Below are 16418 nucleotides of genomic sequence, written 5' to 3'. Positions count from 1 at the left end.
TTTTGTACAGAGTCAATCAGCATTGTTATTTTTTCCAGTGAAGTATCCCATTTTCAAAAAACAAATCTCTCCCTCCTCTCCACCCCCTCCTCTCCTCTTCCATTAGCCCGACATCCTCCCAGCGCTCTCACTCGACTTTAATAAAGCAGAAACGCTTTCAGGAAAGCTGGAAACATGCTTTTATTTCATTTTACTTATGTCTGAGCTCAAGACATTTGCTTTTTTGCTTTTTTTTTTCATTTATATACTTTTTTTTGCTTTCTTTTTGTTTTCTCTCTTTTCCTTGCCCTCTGATTATCTCACTCATGTTGACTTTTGTGTTTGTAACTGTCTAGACTGTAAACAACCGGCCTCAGTGAGGGTAAAAATAGCTCGGCTATGCTAACTGGCACAAACACAGAGCGACGGCACCTCTGCGCCCCACAGCTACCTTGAAATTGGGTGTTTATTTGTACTTTTGCCCCCCATTCATCTCTCGATTTCTTGTGTTGTGTTTCATTTACAAAAGGGATGCAGGGGGGATGTATCTCCTTATTTTCCTCTCATTCAGTCTTTCCGGCCCACTGTTCCACTTATAGATTTATGCCGCCCCCTGGGAGCTCTGAATCAAACACCTGATTGATTACTTCCCCTGCTCCTTATTTCATTGACTCAATGTGTGTGATTTATGTAACAGGTCCAAGTGTGTACACAAGCTTGGATTTACCTGCATTTGCATGACATCTACCCCTACATAATGCATAACCTCACCTGTTCTTGCTTATGCATGAAACATGCCTGTTTGTGTGTATGTGTGTGTGCGTTGGATGTATGCACTCACATGTTCATGTGCGATTGTGCTCGCAGCTCACTGTTCAGCCGGGACCCGTGCAGGGAGAACACGCTGTACCTTCCTCCACTGCCACCCAGCCACAGCTTGCTGCCAGATTTACTGCAGTATGTGTGTGTGTGTGTGTGTGTGTGTGTGCATGTGTGTTTATAGGTGTACGTCTGGTCTTACCAGAGGGATGTTGTGGAGATGTAATGAACCATCTGAATGAAGGGCAGGGGGTCTGATGTGGCTCCACAGCTGTTACACACACACTGGAAACAAAAAGACATCCTGAGATTCAGCACAGCGGGCTCATGCTCTGGGATGATTTCTTTAATGAAGAACCCAAAATAGTGTGTGAACGAGCTCCTACCTGTTCAAACAGAGTCATGGCAAACTTCTGGTGTGGTATGCAGTGTTTGGCTGTGCAGATGTCCTCTCTGCTCTCTGCGCTGATGTGGAAGTGGATACGCATCAGGAGATTCTCCTGAGAAAAACAAGGCAAAGTTAACATGTATGTGCTGTGTGGTTGTTTATGTACATAAGTACAGCATGCCTGTGTGCGTGTATGTGTGTGTGTTTGAGAGTTTGATCGCTCCTCTCTGTTGGTATTCTTGTTAATCTGACCGTGGGAGCAGCATCTATATTTCATAAGAAGCCGACGGATTCCCTGACTGAACACATTTACTACCAATCGATCAGACAGCGCCTTTAAGGCACACACATAAAACACACACACGCAGCACACTGTGTGGGTATGTAAGGCAGGATGATAGAAGCAGAGAAAAAGACTGAAAGTGGCGGTGAGGAACCAAGAGGAACGGCTGAAGGTGTAAAAAGGAAATTTGAAAACATTAAAGGAATAAAACCTGTGTGTCTTTATCATTTTCAGAATATGTTTAGTTTGCTTTACATTAAACTCCTTTTTTTTTTTTATTTCTCCATTAAGTTTCAAACTGCACCTTTTTAAACACATTTACATTAACTGTGGGTTATTTTCAAACCTAATCAAATTACTGACTATTTACTTCTTTTAGCAGAGATATTGTTTCCTGTGAAGTAAAATTTTCCTCTTGTTTTCTTTTTCGGTTCTTCCTTTCAGGGCTCACCACCATCTAACCCTATCATCTGTATCTTCCGCTTTCACACCAACTCTTAATGTTGTCTTTAACTATATCCATAAATCTCCTCTTTAGTTTTCCTCTAGGCCAACATTTTAATCTCCGCTCCATTTCTGCCTCCAGTTTTTTCCTCGAGGACACTGTCTCCAGACCATACAACATGGTTTGTCTCACCATCATCGTGTACATATTTGCTTTAATTCTTGCTGATTCTCTGAATGCTGAATTAAAATGGGTTTGATGAAGGGAACTCTCAGTTTGAAGTGTCAGTGCAAAGGAAGGAAGCCATCATTAGTCTGAAAGAACAAAAGACTCCTATCAGGGAGAAGCAGAAACTTGGGGAATGTTTTTTAAAAGTAGAGCACAGCAAAAAAAAAAAAAAAAAAAAAATAGATGATTATAGAATTTCGCCCTAAAGAAAAAAACCCTCATAACAAAGTCTAAAATTAAAGCTAAACTCTGGCAAACTAAACTAAAGGTTTGCCGGATGAAATTCAAAACTTTTTCAAAGACGTGACTAAAGCTGATATTTAAGGCAGAAGGCAGAATTAAGGTTTACTTATATAAGATGCAACCCTCTGGTAACAGCTGAGTAACAGCTTGAAAAATTCTGCTCAAATCTAAAATCCAGATTATTTTGACTAATGACACCCAGATTAACTTGTACCACAATAATGGGAAAGGAAAAATATATATTTATATTGAGGCTCATGATCTCAAACATACAACTTTATCTGTAAAACATTTTGAAGTACAGTTATGGGACAGATATGTGTGACTGCCAATGGAAGTGGGTCATTTGTTTTTATTGATGATGTGACTGCCGATAGAAGCAGCAGGATGATTTCACAAGTAACACTAGAAACACACTAATAACACAAAACTGACAAGACAGAAAATTGTACTGCAGATGGATGATGATCCCAAACGTACTTAAAACATTTCCCAACAGCTTTTTAAGGCAGATGAATGGACGAATCACCAATGCTTTCAACTGATTAAAAACAAACAGTGGGCAAAAAACAAAGAAAGCAGAATGTGAGGTCAACTCTAACAAATGCCAAGCAGCACTGTACATCTAAGTATTAAAAACAATTATTATATTGTGTTTTATTTAGGTCAAATCCACTGTTATATTCAAATTTTAAAAACGTAATTTTCAAGTATCATATCTTGATCTTGATAAACCAATGTCTGTTATGTTGTGATATCCAGTTACAGAAGGAGAAAACACAAAGCAGATTCCTCAGGTTAATAAAAAAAAAAAAAAAACTTATCAGATGAAAAATAGATTATATCACTTTCTTAAGGAAACTACATATATAATTAATAATTTTGGCCACACTTTCTGCGTTAGACGGTTAACCTGTCCTGGGTATGCCCTGCCTCTCGCCTGCTAATTGCTAGTATAGACTCTAGCTCCCCCATGACTCTAAATGGGAATTAGCGGTATAGAAAATTAATTCTTAAATGATAGGCCATGGCTTCTGTACAATTATTTTCCTAATTGCATCATTTGCAAAATGAATAAGCTACCAACATTACAACTTTTAAAATTTAACATTTTTGTTAATGCAACACCAAAAAAGAATGAAAATAACTAAATTACCGATTTTATGCATTAGCAAGAAAATCTAAATGGCTCTTTGGACAGCCACATTTCTAGTTAGAAATAGCTTAGTGATGTACGATGTCACTGATTTTCTTCCTGATGTGATACCAAGTAAAATTTGGGCTGGAATCAACAAAACTGATCTGATACTGATACGCTGACGTCTGTCCTAGCAGCACCTGTTCCGCTTATTTCCTCCAATTCAGATCACCAGCATGTTATGTTTGATTCTTAGATGTTTAATGGGGTTTGTGAAGTTGCTACGGAACCTCGCTGTCTTCCCACACATATCACATACTGCATCGTTGCTGTTTGTGGAACCCAAAATATGACTGTGGCTGCGTTCAGCCACTAGCCGGATCAACTGGACTGAGAAAGCAGCTGCTCCTGCAGTGCTGCTTTGCCTTGTTTCACATATCGTTAGCCTTATAGCATAATTGCCTAAGTCATTGTCAAACTGTGATATCTGCCTAATTCCACTCTCATGATTCATTATGCATCATTGCCTGTACAATCTTAAAATATGACTTAGGCAATAATGCTATGACACTAAAGATATGACTTTGTCAAATGGGAGAAGTTGTTCCCACCAACTGGGTATCATTTAGCCCAAATTTAATATTTTAATAGCAAATTGATTCCAGTTTGTGAATATCTGGTATTGGATGTATTGATATTTCAGTATCAATTTGCACACTACTAGTCCTAAAACGAAACAAACTTCAAGGAAAAAGAAAAGCTGCAGTGGACAGCCACAAGACGACATCAGAAAAAGCCTAAATTCTTGCCGGGTTACATATGATTTTTTGAAACAGGCAACAAAAACAGTTCAAGTAAACATTATCTTTGCTCTTTTTCAATATGAACTGTTTCCATTCACTTTTTTATTCATGTCTTCTAAAATCTTAAGCCAAATTGGCACCACAACCTCAGTAAGTGCCACTTCTGCAGCTGCAGGTAGATCACTATCAGAGGGTAAAGTCATACGACTGTGCGGGTACTCTAATGAGTTAGGGTGTGCTTTACAAAGATTTTCATGCTGTACTTGGATGTGCTTAAATGTTTAGATTTCATTGTATTTTTAAGTTTAATAATATTGTTACAATATGCCCCAACAAGCTTTAAAAAGAGTCTAAATAAAAGTTTGTGTAGCTATGTGCTGTGGCAGACTCACAAAGCACTCAGCAGCGTCGTCCATGATGCCCAGCTGAAAACGTTGTTCGTCTTGGAAAGTCTTGGCCAAAGCGCTTCGCAGTGCATCTGATGGCAGAACCCGCTCGCTGCTGAACTGGAACTGAGCAAAGATATTCTGCAAATGTAAACAAACATACAGAAATCCATTAAGTCACTGCTGGATGTACTTATCATGCCACAAAGCTTTTTCCTGAAAGATCTTTGTATTGGTGGAATGTTTTTATGCATTTTTGTATTGAACAGACTGGGGGAAAAAATAGATAAAAAATCTCTGAATGCATCAGTCCTGTAAATGCATGTCATGTTCTGTCAGCTGACCCATAAAACACAACCACTGAAACAATTGTCAAAGTGCTGCACCGCAAACTCTGATCGGACTAAAAAAAACGCCACTGGCGAGGCCTCAATATCGGAGCATGTCAATAATAAATGCCGTTTGCAGTCCACTTTTCTCTGATAGAAACGGCTCTGAGAGTGCTTTGTAGCAGTAAAATAGAAAGCAAAGCAAACTGTTGCAGGGGCTAAAAGAGAAAGCTAGGCCACTGAAGTGTGTTTTGAGGGCAGTGTTCAAAGTCTGAGGAGCAGCATCAAACATTTTGGATAGAACGGGACTGTTTATTCTGTTTGCACTCAGGTCTCGCTGTGCGAGACTGACCATGACCTCAAACGCAACCATTTCAAGCTTGATGTTTCGCTCTAATTCCTCAGCTTGATTTCTGTCTGGCGGAGTCACCATTATTCCAACAACCACTCCAATGTTTTTCTAACCCACTAGAGAGTCCTGATCTCCCAAGTTTGTAATAATTGCTTTGACCAGTGTACCGATGAAGCCCAACCGAAGCTCTTCTGACCTGGACACTTCAATTTGAACTGATCAAAATAAGACACAATTTTTGCCTTAAAAATATTTAGATGATGAGAAAAAAAGCTTCTGATTTCTTTACTCAAATTACTCAAATTTGGTCAATGCTTCTTCTTGACTCGTGAAATTTTGTTTTACAAGAAATTCTGCATTAAATGATGGCTTTAACTTTTCTTTTAACAGAATTTGAGATGAAACATTTAAAGATTTGGTTTGAGATTAAACATTTAAAGATTTTGTTCACCCCAAGAGATCTGAGTGTGCAGATAACTTTTAACAAGGGCTTAGGCTTTAATTAGCTTGTTAAGGTTCTAACTTTATCACAATCAATAAAGAAAGCAAGTGATACAAATCTTAAAATGTGCAAAACTGCTTAACCACCCCTTATTTCTTCTTTGGTCTTGGCTGCATTATATCTTGTTTCTTGAGGACAACACATCCAGAAACTGTTTATCTGCTGTTTTAGATCCTTTTTTATCCTTTATTTGTCCAGTTTTGTTAAAAAATCATAAGGACACACTGCACATCATGCAGAGATATGCCAAGTGTTTGGCTAATTATTACTCTTTGGGAATCATCTTGTTAGTGTGAGCATTTCTGCCAAACTGTCAACTGAACAAATGGGAACAAATTATGTGCCTTTGTGACACACTGTTAGTAATCACGTGCCTCAACATGCAATTTAAAGTCGGTTTTGCTAAGTTGTCTGTTATACAATTGGGAGAGACATTTATGAGATATTATCCTCCTGTGATTTGAGTCATATTCATAGTAATAATCTGCAGTGTAAGATAGATATTGTAAAGCAAAAGCTGTTTTATTTTCACAAGAAACAGTGGAAGGAGGAGATTTGGACGAAACCCAAACTTAGAATGTACATTCAGATTAAAGAACATTTTACAGAATCATACTTAACGCTGCATTTAGCGAGAGGACAGGGGTCATCGTGTGCACAATTAAGATCTGGAACATTGCCTCTAGCGATTGAAGCAGGTAGGTATAAAGGTATACCCGAAGAGATGCGTTTATGTGTTTAATGCGATCTGGAAGTTGTTGAAGATGAACTTCACTTTTTGTTTTATTGTCCTTTGTACGATGAAATTCGAAAAGAAGAAAGCTGACCTGTTTTGGATGTCTGAATTTTACATGTTGAGTTGGTTATTCCAGGAGGAGGTTTATATGCTATCTAGATTTATTGAGAGGACCTGGAATTTAAGGCAGAGAACACCGTATCCTTTATAAGCTCTCTATCTCTATCTATGTTGTTATTGATGTTTAAGTGGATGGTTATACGTACTTTGATTATGGCTTTATGTTTATTGTTTCTTCTTTTGTGTTTAGCCATCTTGGAATTGTTTTGATTTATAATGTATAGTGTCTTGTAAGCCCATCAGGCTAGGAACATTCTGTGCATGGCACTGAAAGAAATAAACCAAACCAAAACCAAACAACACTGGTTCATCCCTTGAGTTAGGATCCTTTATGTTTGAATGAGTCATGGGACACTGTTAATTACTTATTCCTGGCAAATCTGAAGCATAACTATAGTGAAATAAGTCTAAACCCAAGTATTTGAATGAGACGAGTTCAAGCTGAAGCAGTGAGAGTAAGTTTTGACTGAGACTGGATGAAGGATTACTGCAGCATCCAAGCAGGGAGAGATAACAGCATGGATGACTTACTCCAGATTGCCAACGGATAAAAATGACCTAATTTTTTGTTGATAAGAATCAACAAAATAAGAAAAAAAAAAAACTACAAAGACTAGATAAAAAAACAACAACAACAAAAAAAAACAAAGCAAGTATTTCTGACTGATTCTTAAACAGCCCCAGAACAAAAATAAACCTAAACCAGACTGACGTATCAGAGCAGCGGTCGGTTCTCTGCTGGTTTCCATCACAGCAGTAATTCAGTCACTGATGAGATGGCTGGACTGAAAAGCAGCAGGAGCTTCATTTCCTCAGGAGTAAATAAACACTTTATAAGTGAAAAATATTCCCACACAGTTGCAGTTCATCAACACACATGTGTCATCTACTTGTGTCCATGGTGATCCCATTCAATTCAGATGTATGAAATCCAGTACAGTCATGTAAAAAAAAGAGAAAGAAACAAGAAAAACTTCCTGTTTTTATTTAAAGTTTATACTGAGGGACATCATTTTCCAAAGTATGAAAATTAAGTGAAAACAACATGTGACATCTTACATTATATTATGTTCTTTTCTACATTCTGTTCTTTTCTACAGTCATTTAGCAGATGCTTTTATCCAAAGCGACTTACATTTGAGAGTAAGAACAACACAAGCACGAATTCAAACAAGATGGGACAACACAATTAAGTGGTAGTCAGACTGCTGTGAGTCCAGTTGGACCCAGGTGCTGTCATGTAGTGCTAGAGGCAGTGCACATATATATATATATATATATATATATATATATATATATATATATATATATATATATATATATATATATATATATATATATATATATATATATATATATATATATATATATATATATATATGCACAAGCACTGCATGGAAAAACTCAGCACACCCCATGATAAGGTTGCTGTACAACCATCTTTAGCAGCAACATGAAGCAGTTGTTTTCTATGTGACATGATTGTTGTAGAGGAATTTGGTCCACTCTTCTCCACATATGACGCTAAGCTGTTTGGGAGCAGGACCGCACTTCAACCATACCTCTAATCACCTGGTGATCTTTCTTATGTAGCTTCACTCACTCAGTACTTTTCATCTGGTTCTCTTGTTCCCACCCTCCCTCCCCCTGTCCTCGTTCATCCTCCCTCATCCCTTTAAACCCTTTTCATTTCTCATCCTTTACACCATCTTGACCCCATCTTTTCCCTCTTCATATCATACCTTTAAAACCAGTGAACCCACATTAGTGAGCTTTGCATCATTGTATTTACTGTAGGTCAGTAGTTTCTGCACAGTGCATCAGGTTGAGGTCTGGACTTTGACTGGGTCATTACAACACCTCCATTCTTTTCTTTTTCAGCCATTCTGTTGCAGATTTGCTAATGTGCTTGGGATCATGGTCTTTTCAAACAAAGGTTTTGATTTGCCTTTTTAAGTCATCTTGGAGCATTTCTCTTTAGAAGTTGTCTGTGTTAGAGAACTCAGCATGGCCTCTATTTCTCTGTTAACTTCCATTTTGTAACCGCATTATAAACTCAGGGAAATGATTTTGAAGCAGCTGGTCAAGGGGAGCCTATAGAGGTTAAAGTTTTGACAAGATTTGGAAATTTCCTAATGATGACTGAAAACAAGGAATTAACAAGCTAATTGCGTACAAGTTATGATAAAACAAGAGGTCAAACATTTTCAAAAAAATTGCATGATGCTTTAATTTCTTTTTCTTTTTGTACATTAAAATGTAAAAAAATAAATAAATATGTCATGTTTTATACTTGAAACTTTTACGCATTTCCCATATTTAGCCTTTTACAACTGACCAAACCAAACTGAGCGACTCCAAGAACAGATGGTGTCAAACTGTCCTAAAATGGACCTTTTGGAGACCTTGCCTAAACTGTCTGTAATAAAACTTTGCTAATTTTGTTCTGCTTTACTTTATCAGAGATGACCTGCAGAGATAATGTTCACATATCATACTATGATTTAATAGAAGTTCAGAGCTACAGATGCATCAATCCAAAGGGATATTCATATTCATGTATGTGTTTTTGTGTAGGCAGTCCTGAAACCTTTTTCATTTGTGCTATGTGCCATCTTCATTTATTCTTCACCAGTAACACATTCACTGATCTTTACACATCTTAACAGTCATCTTAACTTGTGGTGGGCTTGAACTAAACTAAAGGTTTGCCTGATAATATTTCAAACTTTTTCCAAGGTGGGACAAAAGCCGATATTTAAGGAGAGTGGCAGAATTCATCTAAAACACTTACTGAAACTGTTTTCATGAAAATAGTCATAAGTAAATGTCTAGCTTTCATTATGAGTCAATTATTTCTCAGATTTAGGTAACATTTTGGTTGCAGTTAACCAAGATGGCTGTGATCATAACGGTGTGAAAAACTAGAGTTTGTCCAAGCTGAGAGTTGGCAGTGGGAAAGGTAATGCAGTCGTGCTGACGAAGAGGAGTGTGTATGTGTGTGTGAAAGAGAAACAGAGAAAGAGAGAAGAGGAAAAAAGAAAAAGTGTGAGCAATAGGGTGTGTGTGTGTGTATGTGTGTGTGATATTGTGGCTGTGCTGACTGCAGCAATGCGCCAAGGAGAATAGAGGGGGAATATACCCTACAGAGAGAGGGAGGGAGGAAGGTGAGGAGGGGGAGGAGAACAGGAAGGGATGAGGAGGAGTGAGTAAGAGGCGGAGTGAGTAAGAGATGGAGGTGTGTGCGTTTGTATATTTGCATGTGTGTCTGTATGATGACAGGAGCAATCAGCACCAACTCCCACATTCATTCATCTTTCTACCTTCTTTTTCTCCCATTTTCTCCTCCTTTGTTCTTTTCCTGTTTCTTTGCAGTGCATGTGTGTGCATGTGTGTGTCCAGGTATCTGCATCTAAGTTGTGTGCATGTGTAAAAGGGTTTTGTTGCTGAGAGAGATAAAGTGTTGCAGTAGACCAGGGGGAAAGCCACGAGCAGTCTCTGAACTTATGTTGACTACAATGACGAGTGTCTGTCTCTGCTGTGGATGAACCTTAATTCACAGCTAAAAGAAAAAAAAAACAACATCATCTTTTATGTCTTTTGTTTTCTAAAACGGTTGTTAAATTTAACACACCATCAAAGTCTATTTGGTGTGTGTCCTGCTCATTTAATCTCTGCTGCTGCGGGGACTACAGCTACTAACAGACTGGAAGAACAATGTTACATCCGTTTGTTGGCAGGACGGTTAATGAAAACCGACGGGAAAATTTGAACGTTCAACCCTGTGACAGAACCTTTGATTTCTACACCCACAGATGACTCAAACACTCACAACCATGTGTGTACGTGTGAAACATCTCATGAAGCTGCCTGACATGCAAGAAAGATTTGTGTGTTTTCACTGTGTGAGTGTGTGTGTGTGTGTGTGTAGCATCCCAGCGTGGGTTGTGCTGGCTCAGCGCTTTCAGTCAGCCAATTAATTACAGAGAAGCGCTGGAGACAGAGCAGCATGTGGAACACACACATCGGCACTGCTACACACACACTTTACTACATCAAGGCACCTCATGCACAACGCCTCTCTTCACCAAGACACATATTTGTCATCATTGGCAACAAATGTCCGGAGCAGGGCTGCATAAGGCTCGTTCATTAGGACAGTTTCATGATGCTACAGATCTTCATCTTCTGCTGCAGCTAAAACACAACAGTGATTCAACCTGTAACTGCTGTAAAAAAGTATTAATGCGCCTTTTCTGAGCACTCATTGGCAGGGTCTGGTGAAGCTTATACGGTGGTTATATGAGACAAAGCAAAGCATATATGGGGAGGTGTTGGTCACTTAATGAAGGAAGGGAAATTAAACGCTGATGTGAGAATAAAAAGGAAGAATAAGAAAAACTTGTGGAAAAGCTTGCAGCCTTGTCACTTTAAGGAGTCTCGATTCAGTGTATCAATTTTCTCTACGTCTGATTTTAAACGCAAAATCTTTCATTCATCACATCTTTTATGATTGAGTTGGCTTGACATTGTTGAACATTCATAGACAGCAACGGTGGTATATGGTTATCTGTTAAGCTCTGCTGGGTAAACCCCTAGAATACCTCAGCACCTTTCTTTTTTTTCCACCTCTAGTAGTTACCATCTGCACTCCTCCAAGTGGTTGCTTCTGAATGATCTCCGGGCTTTGACAAGCTTTGGTAAAACAGCATTTTCCCACCATGCACCATGCATGGATTGATCTAAACACACTCATGTCCATTAACGATATGTCTGTTTTAGTATCATGAGAATTGGGTCAGTTTTTGGTTTAAATGTTTTTGGATTTTTGTATAAACTACGTTGCTTTGTATACCTGTGTTTTCTGTATTGATTTAAACTATAGTTTGTCTTGTTTTGTTTTGTAGAGCCTGTTCCTTTGTTTCAGTTTACTCTGCCTCCTGTTAACCCGTATTCTGTTTGCTGATTGCACCACCTCTTCTTATCATTAGTTCTGTCAGAGTGTATATATATATATATATATATATTTATATACATATATATATATGGTGTTGTTCCTTGTTAGTATTAGTTTGCTTTTTTGTTTTGGTTTTCTGGGCTTGTGTTACTACTTATTTAGCTATCCCGCCTATGCAGCACCTATTGTTATCTTCATCAAACTGTCTGTTTTCACGCCTACCTGCCTTTTCAACCTGCATTTGGACCTTCATTCTACAAGCAAAAAAACAACAACAAAAAAAAAGAAAATTACAATGGCTTAGCGGAGGTCTGCGCTCTCTGAGTGTTTCTAGTTATTGTTATATTGCAACTTTGGTTCATGGATCATGACAATAGGTTCAAGTGAAGTGTTAAATAAAAAAGTTTGCATAAAAATATTTAATTGCTGAGAACCTCATAAACTTTTTGTTTAAGTGGCAGTAGGTTGCATGACGTTGTACAAAAAGAGCCACCAAACCAAGCTGAGTCTTTCATAAGTCAAGTTGTAGACAAGCTCACAACTTGCATGATGGCAGTCAGTAGTCAGATTGTCTCTCAGATAGTAGCAGGTCTATGTTTTGCATTAAATGAAAGTGACACAAAATTCACATTTGCCGCCTTTAATATCAACCCTTGTATTTCTTAGGAGGTAGGAGGGGGTGGTCAGTCGCAGCAATTCATGGACATTTACACAACTGCCCATAAACATTAAGTTCAGGTCATCCACTGGATAAAATCATCAGTATCCAGAAATCTGAAATCCTCTTTCACCATCAGAAAAAAAGAACCCGTGGTGACATATTTCTCACATACAGTTTCTGAGACATTTTGCTTCAATTTATGGTATAAACTTTGCTTAAAATCCTGTTGAACACAATCTGATACATGTCTTCTGTCCCCTAATAGATAACCAGAAGCTCAAAACCATATTATAGCATTTTTAATATATCACATGGTAATAAATGGTAGATATCACCCCAAAAAAGTTTTTTTTTTTTTTTTTTTTGTCACATTTTGTTACAGGGCCAAATGAAGACTTCATATTTAAAAAATTGGAGTTTCCTTACCATTTTTTCATAGGTTGAGCCTTAACGGGTTAAGTAAATTACAGAATGCACGTTTTGGTTTTGAACATGAAAATATGTATAGTTTTACAAATTTACAATCTCACAAGTTCTAAACTTTCATTGTCACATTACTATGTTGTTTGTGCATTGGACAGATATTCTGAGGTGAAACTGGTCTAAAATGACTGTGTTTGATCCCTCAAACAGCACTTTAAAACAGTGGAATTCACTATAAGCGCATACAGCATGGCTGACTTCCACAGAATTGTCAGTAATGTTAATGCTGAGCAATATATACAGGTGCTGTCTTTTTCAGGGATAGCTTTGCTTGTAAAACATTTGGTGCATTATAGAACTAAAAGAAAGTGCTGTTCAGCAGCTATCATATAGCAAGAAAGAATGGGACAAAAATTTGCTTGCAAAACTACAACAGAATCTTCTCAGTTTCCACATACTCAGAGCAGTGGTGGGAACCTTGGAGCTCATCCTGCAGGTCTTTAATGGTTTCTTTCTCAAACACACCTGTTTCAAAATCAAACTGAACTTGATAGACTGTTAGATTCATTTGATTTAAATTAGGTGTGTTAAAATGGGGAAACATTGAAAACTTGCAGAACTACGGTCCTCGAGGACCAGGGTTCCACACCACTCTTACAGAGTGAAAGGTGAGGTAAGTTAAAAAACATGCAAAATCCTTAAAATGTCCTAGTTTCAGTCAACAAGATGTTATCTTTGTATTTTTCTCAATTAGGGTTTTGAGTATTGCATTCTACTTTTGTTTACATTACTCATCATTGGAATCCCCCAAAACGCTTGGTAAACGCTCTCCGTGTTTTTCTCTTTCGACTGCAGTTCTGATTTGAAACGCTAGGTGTCAATACTACTTATTTTGCCTTTAAGTAGTTGGCAGCATTCAGAAGTCTGGATAAGGTAAATCAACATACACCCCTTTTACCCCCTCAAAACCAAGATAAGTTGACATAATCCATGATTCTTTATCTGATACTGGTGTCAGTGTGACCACTCAATAATGCATATGTAGTAATATGGATAATTCTGTCTTTGCAGCTTGCTTTGTTTGCTCATTTTATGTGGACACACTTGACTGTTTCTTCCTTTCTGGTGCAAGTAAGTAAATTATTGAGGTGTTTCAGGTAACATGCTGCAGTGATCCCTCCTACTGTGTTTAGGAGGAGAAGCATTAAATGGATCTCCTCAACAGCTTGTTGTCAAGTACTCCCCGAGCATGTCGACTCATTAATCTGATTCAAATGTGCTGCAGCAGGAAACATCCAAAACCTTCAGTGCCTCAGCCCTCAAGGACCGATTTTGGACATCTATGTCCTACAGCATTGAAAGAGCTAGTGACTGCACCACATTATGGGCATTGATTTTCAAATTTCAAAAGATTTCAAATAAGTAAATGCAACGCATTCCTACTTTAAAATGAATTACTTTAACTCACTGGAATAACACTGTATTTTATGTGTGCATATTATTTGTTTTCTAGTGTGTGTTATCTGTTGCATTTTATTTATCCAGTTTTGTCTAATGATGTGCTTGTCAGAGATTTACTGTCAACTTACATGTTCTTCTATAATCGGACATTTAAGTGCTAAGAAAGTACATAAAGACATTAAAGGAACACAATAATGAAAGGCAAGAAGATAGGAAATATTAGACTATTACTAATCGGAGGCCTGTACTTGTCAGACAAAAGTAATAGAACACAAGACTTTACTTTAAAATTTAATAGAGTAAAGGGTGTTGTTACCTTTAAAGCACAGAAGATGCAAGAGTCCGCCATGCACTTGTGAGTGGTCAGCTGTCGAAAGCTTCTGCGGAAGATGTCAAGATGCCACAACACCTGAGAAACAAAACACGTGTTAACTGTTTATTTACTGATCTTAATGGTGTAATCCTTTTTTTCCCTTTATTCTGTTTGTTCATTCAACAAGCATATTATATTTGTCTTTGTTTAATTATTTAACTTTCCAGAGGGTGAAAGTTACCCCAGATTCCATTTGCTTTAGCTGGACTAAAGGTGTTTTTGGTTATTTGTAACGCAAAGTACTTGAGTCATGCTTCTTTTTCTCAGATATCTCCATTGCAAAGTGGCTGACGGTATTTATACACAACTACCATTAAATGTGCTAAATCCAATTATTTTAAACATATGACGTTAACCTGTTAAATTAAGCTCAGGAGCAAGGCTTCATCCACACCTCCAATCATCTTATACCTGCTTCACCTGTTTCACTCAGCACTATTTGTCTTATTCTCTCAACCCCACCCTCCTTCTCCCTTTCATCATCTATACTTTCTCATTCATTTATTCCCCCTCTCTCATCTATCCATCTATACATCCATCCATCCTCCTAGTCCATTCATCCATCTACACCCGCCTACATTCATTCGTGCTTTCTAACCTCTCTTACCCATCCATCCATCCCTATTTCATCCATCCTCATCCATTCATCTTTCCATTATTCTTCCTCCTCCCCCACTCTTTCATCCTCATCCATTTATCCATCCATGGTCCTTGCCAGTAAAAAGTAATAAAAAAGTTTTTTTATTCTATATGCCTCCCAAAACGTTAATCATCTGAAAGGTCAGGACACATATCCAGCTAGTTATGTTGTTGCACTGATCTACTTTAAGAACACAGATGAGGTTCAGGACAGTTTCTACAGAGTGGTGTCAGTTGACAAACTCAAATTTAGCTAAAATCACCTTCAACACGCCTGCAAAGAGGAGAATAATGCACTGATTATTTTTGGAAGGTGAGCATTTGCTTATCATTTACCTTAATCACAGCACTGCACTGAATTGACAGGTGATTCTGTGACTGAAGCTGCAGCTTCTTTATCAAGACCCAAAATAACTGCCTGGAGGATTTTCCAAAAATTGCTCCTGAGTGGTGAGTCTTGCTTGTAGAAAAGCTTTGGTTTGATGACATGACATCCCAGGGTTGCCATAGTAACACTACATGCATTCAGGTTATTTTTTGTAGGTTCACAGCAGTTAGAAAAGGCTAAATGAAAGCAGAAATGGTGACGTATTTTGGAAGAAAAGTTATGGCTAGGTGTTACGTTTCTTTGAAAGTCAGGATAAATAAATAAAGTAAGCAGACTGTTTAAATGGCATTTACAGCAGGAACAGCGGTACTAAGATCACAGCCCAAGATAAAAACACAAGCTCATTTGTGTCAACCAAACAAAGCTCCCATTGTTGGACTTAAAGATGCTCTGCTATATTCTTGGTATGCAGTTGAGCTGTAACAGACAGTTAAAGCTTGCGCAGAGGAAACCTTTCAGTTACCTTTACACTGTGTGGTTTAGATATTGCCATGGCAACTTCAGCCTGAATCATCTGCTCTTGTGCAGAGCTTTTTTGATTGCTCTTGATTAATCTAATTTCCACATAGGAGAAAAGACGCCGCAAACCCTGTGCCTGCACCACAGCAAACCGGAAAAATGAAGGATTTGATGTTTTTAATTCCACAAAATTACGGATCTAAGAGATTATAATTCATCGCCTTTGTGCAGCAACGCAAGATGCTCATGCAAGTTTTGTATTACTTTAAAAAAAAAAATCACAGATTCTAATGACTTCCTGTAATT

At 37.9% G+C, this 16418-nt stretch overlaps 1 protein-coding gene across 7 annotated transcripts in view; it reads right to left on the bottom strand.

Annotated features, from left to right (window-relative positions):
* Positions 1-16418, bottom strand: part of usp54b (ubiquitin specific peptidase 54b) — a 63990-nt gene that overhangs the window by 29473 nt on the left and 18099 nt on the right. For all 7 annotated transcript variants that reach the window (XR_006008929.1, XM_041974220.1, XM_041974221.1 and 4 more), the window contains 4 exons: positions 14570-14662; positions 4719-4853; positions 1185-1298; positions 1001-1083 (listed from right to left, as the gene is read on the bottom strand). Coding sequence is in view for 6 of the 7 variants with exons in the window: in XM_041974220.1 (XP_041830154.1) it covers positions 1001-1083; positions 1185-1298; positions 4719-4853; positions 14570-14662 (425 nt within the window). In the remaining variant the exon portion in view is untranslated. The remainder of the gene's footprint in view (positions 1-1000; positions 1084-1184; positions 1299-4718; positions 4854-14569; positions 14663-16418) is intronic.

This window comes from Melanotaenia boesemani, chromosome 21 (assembly GCF_017639745.1).
Source record: "Melanotaenia boesemani isolate fMelBoe1 chromosome 21, fMelBoe1.pri, whole genome shotgun sequence".
Classification (NCBI taxonomy): domain Eukaryota; kingdom Metazoa; phylum Chordata; class Actinopteri; order Atheriniformes; family Melanotaeniidae; genus Melanotaenia; species Melanotaenia boesemani.
Note: the sequence above shows the minus strand (reverse complement) of the source record. Positions and strands in the feature narration are given on the sequence as shown.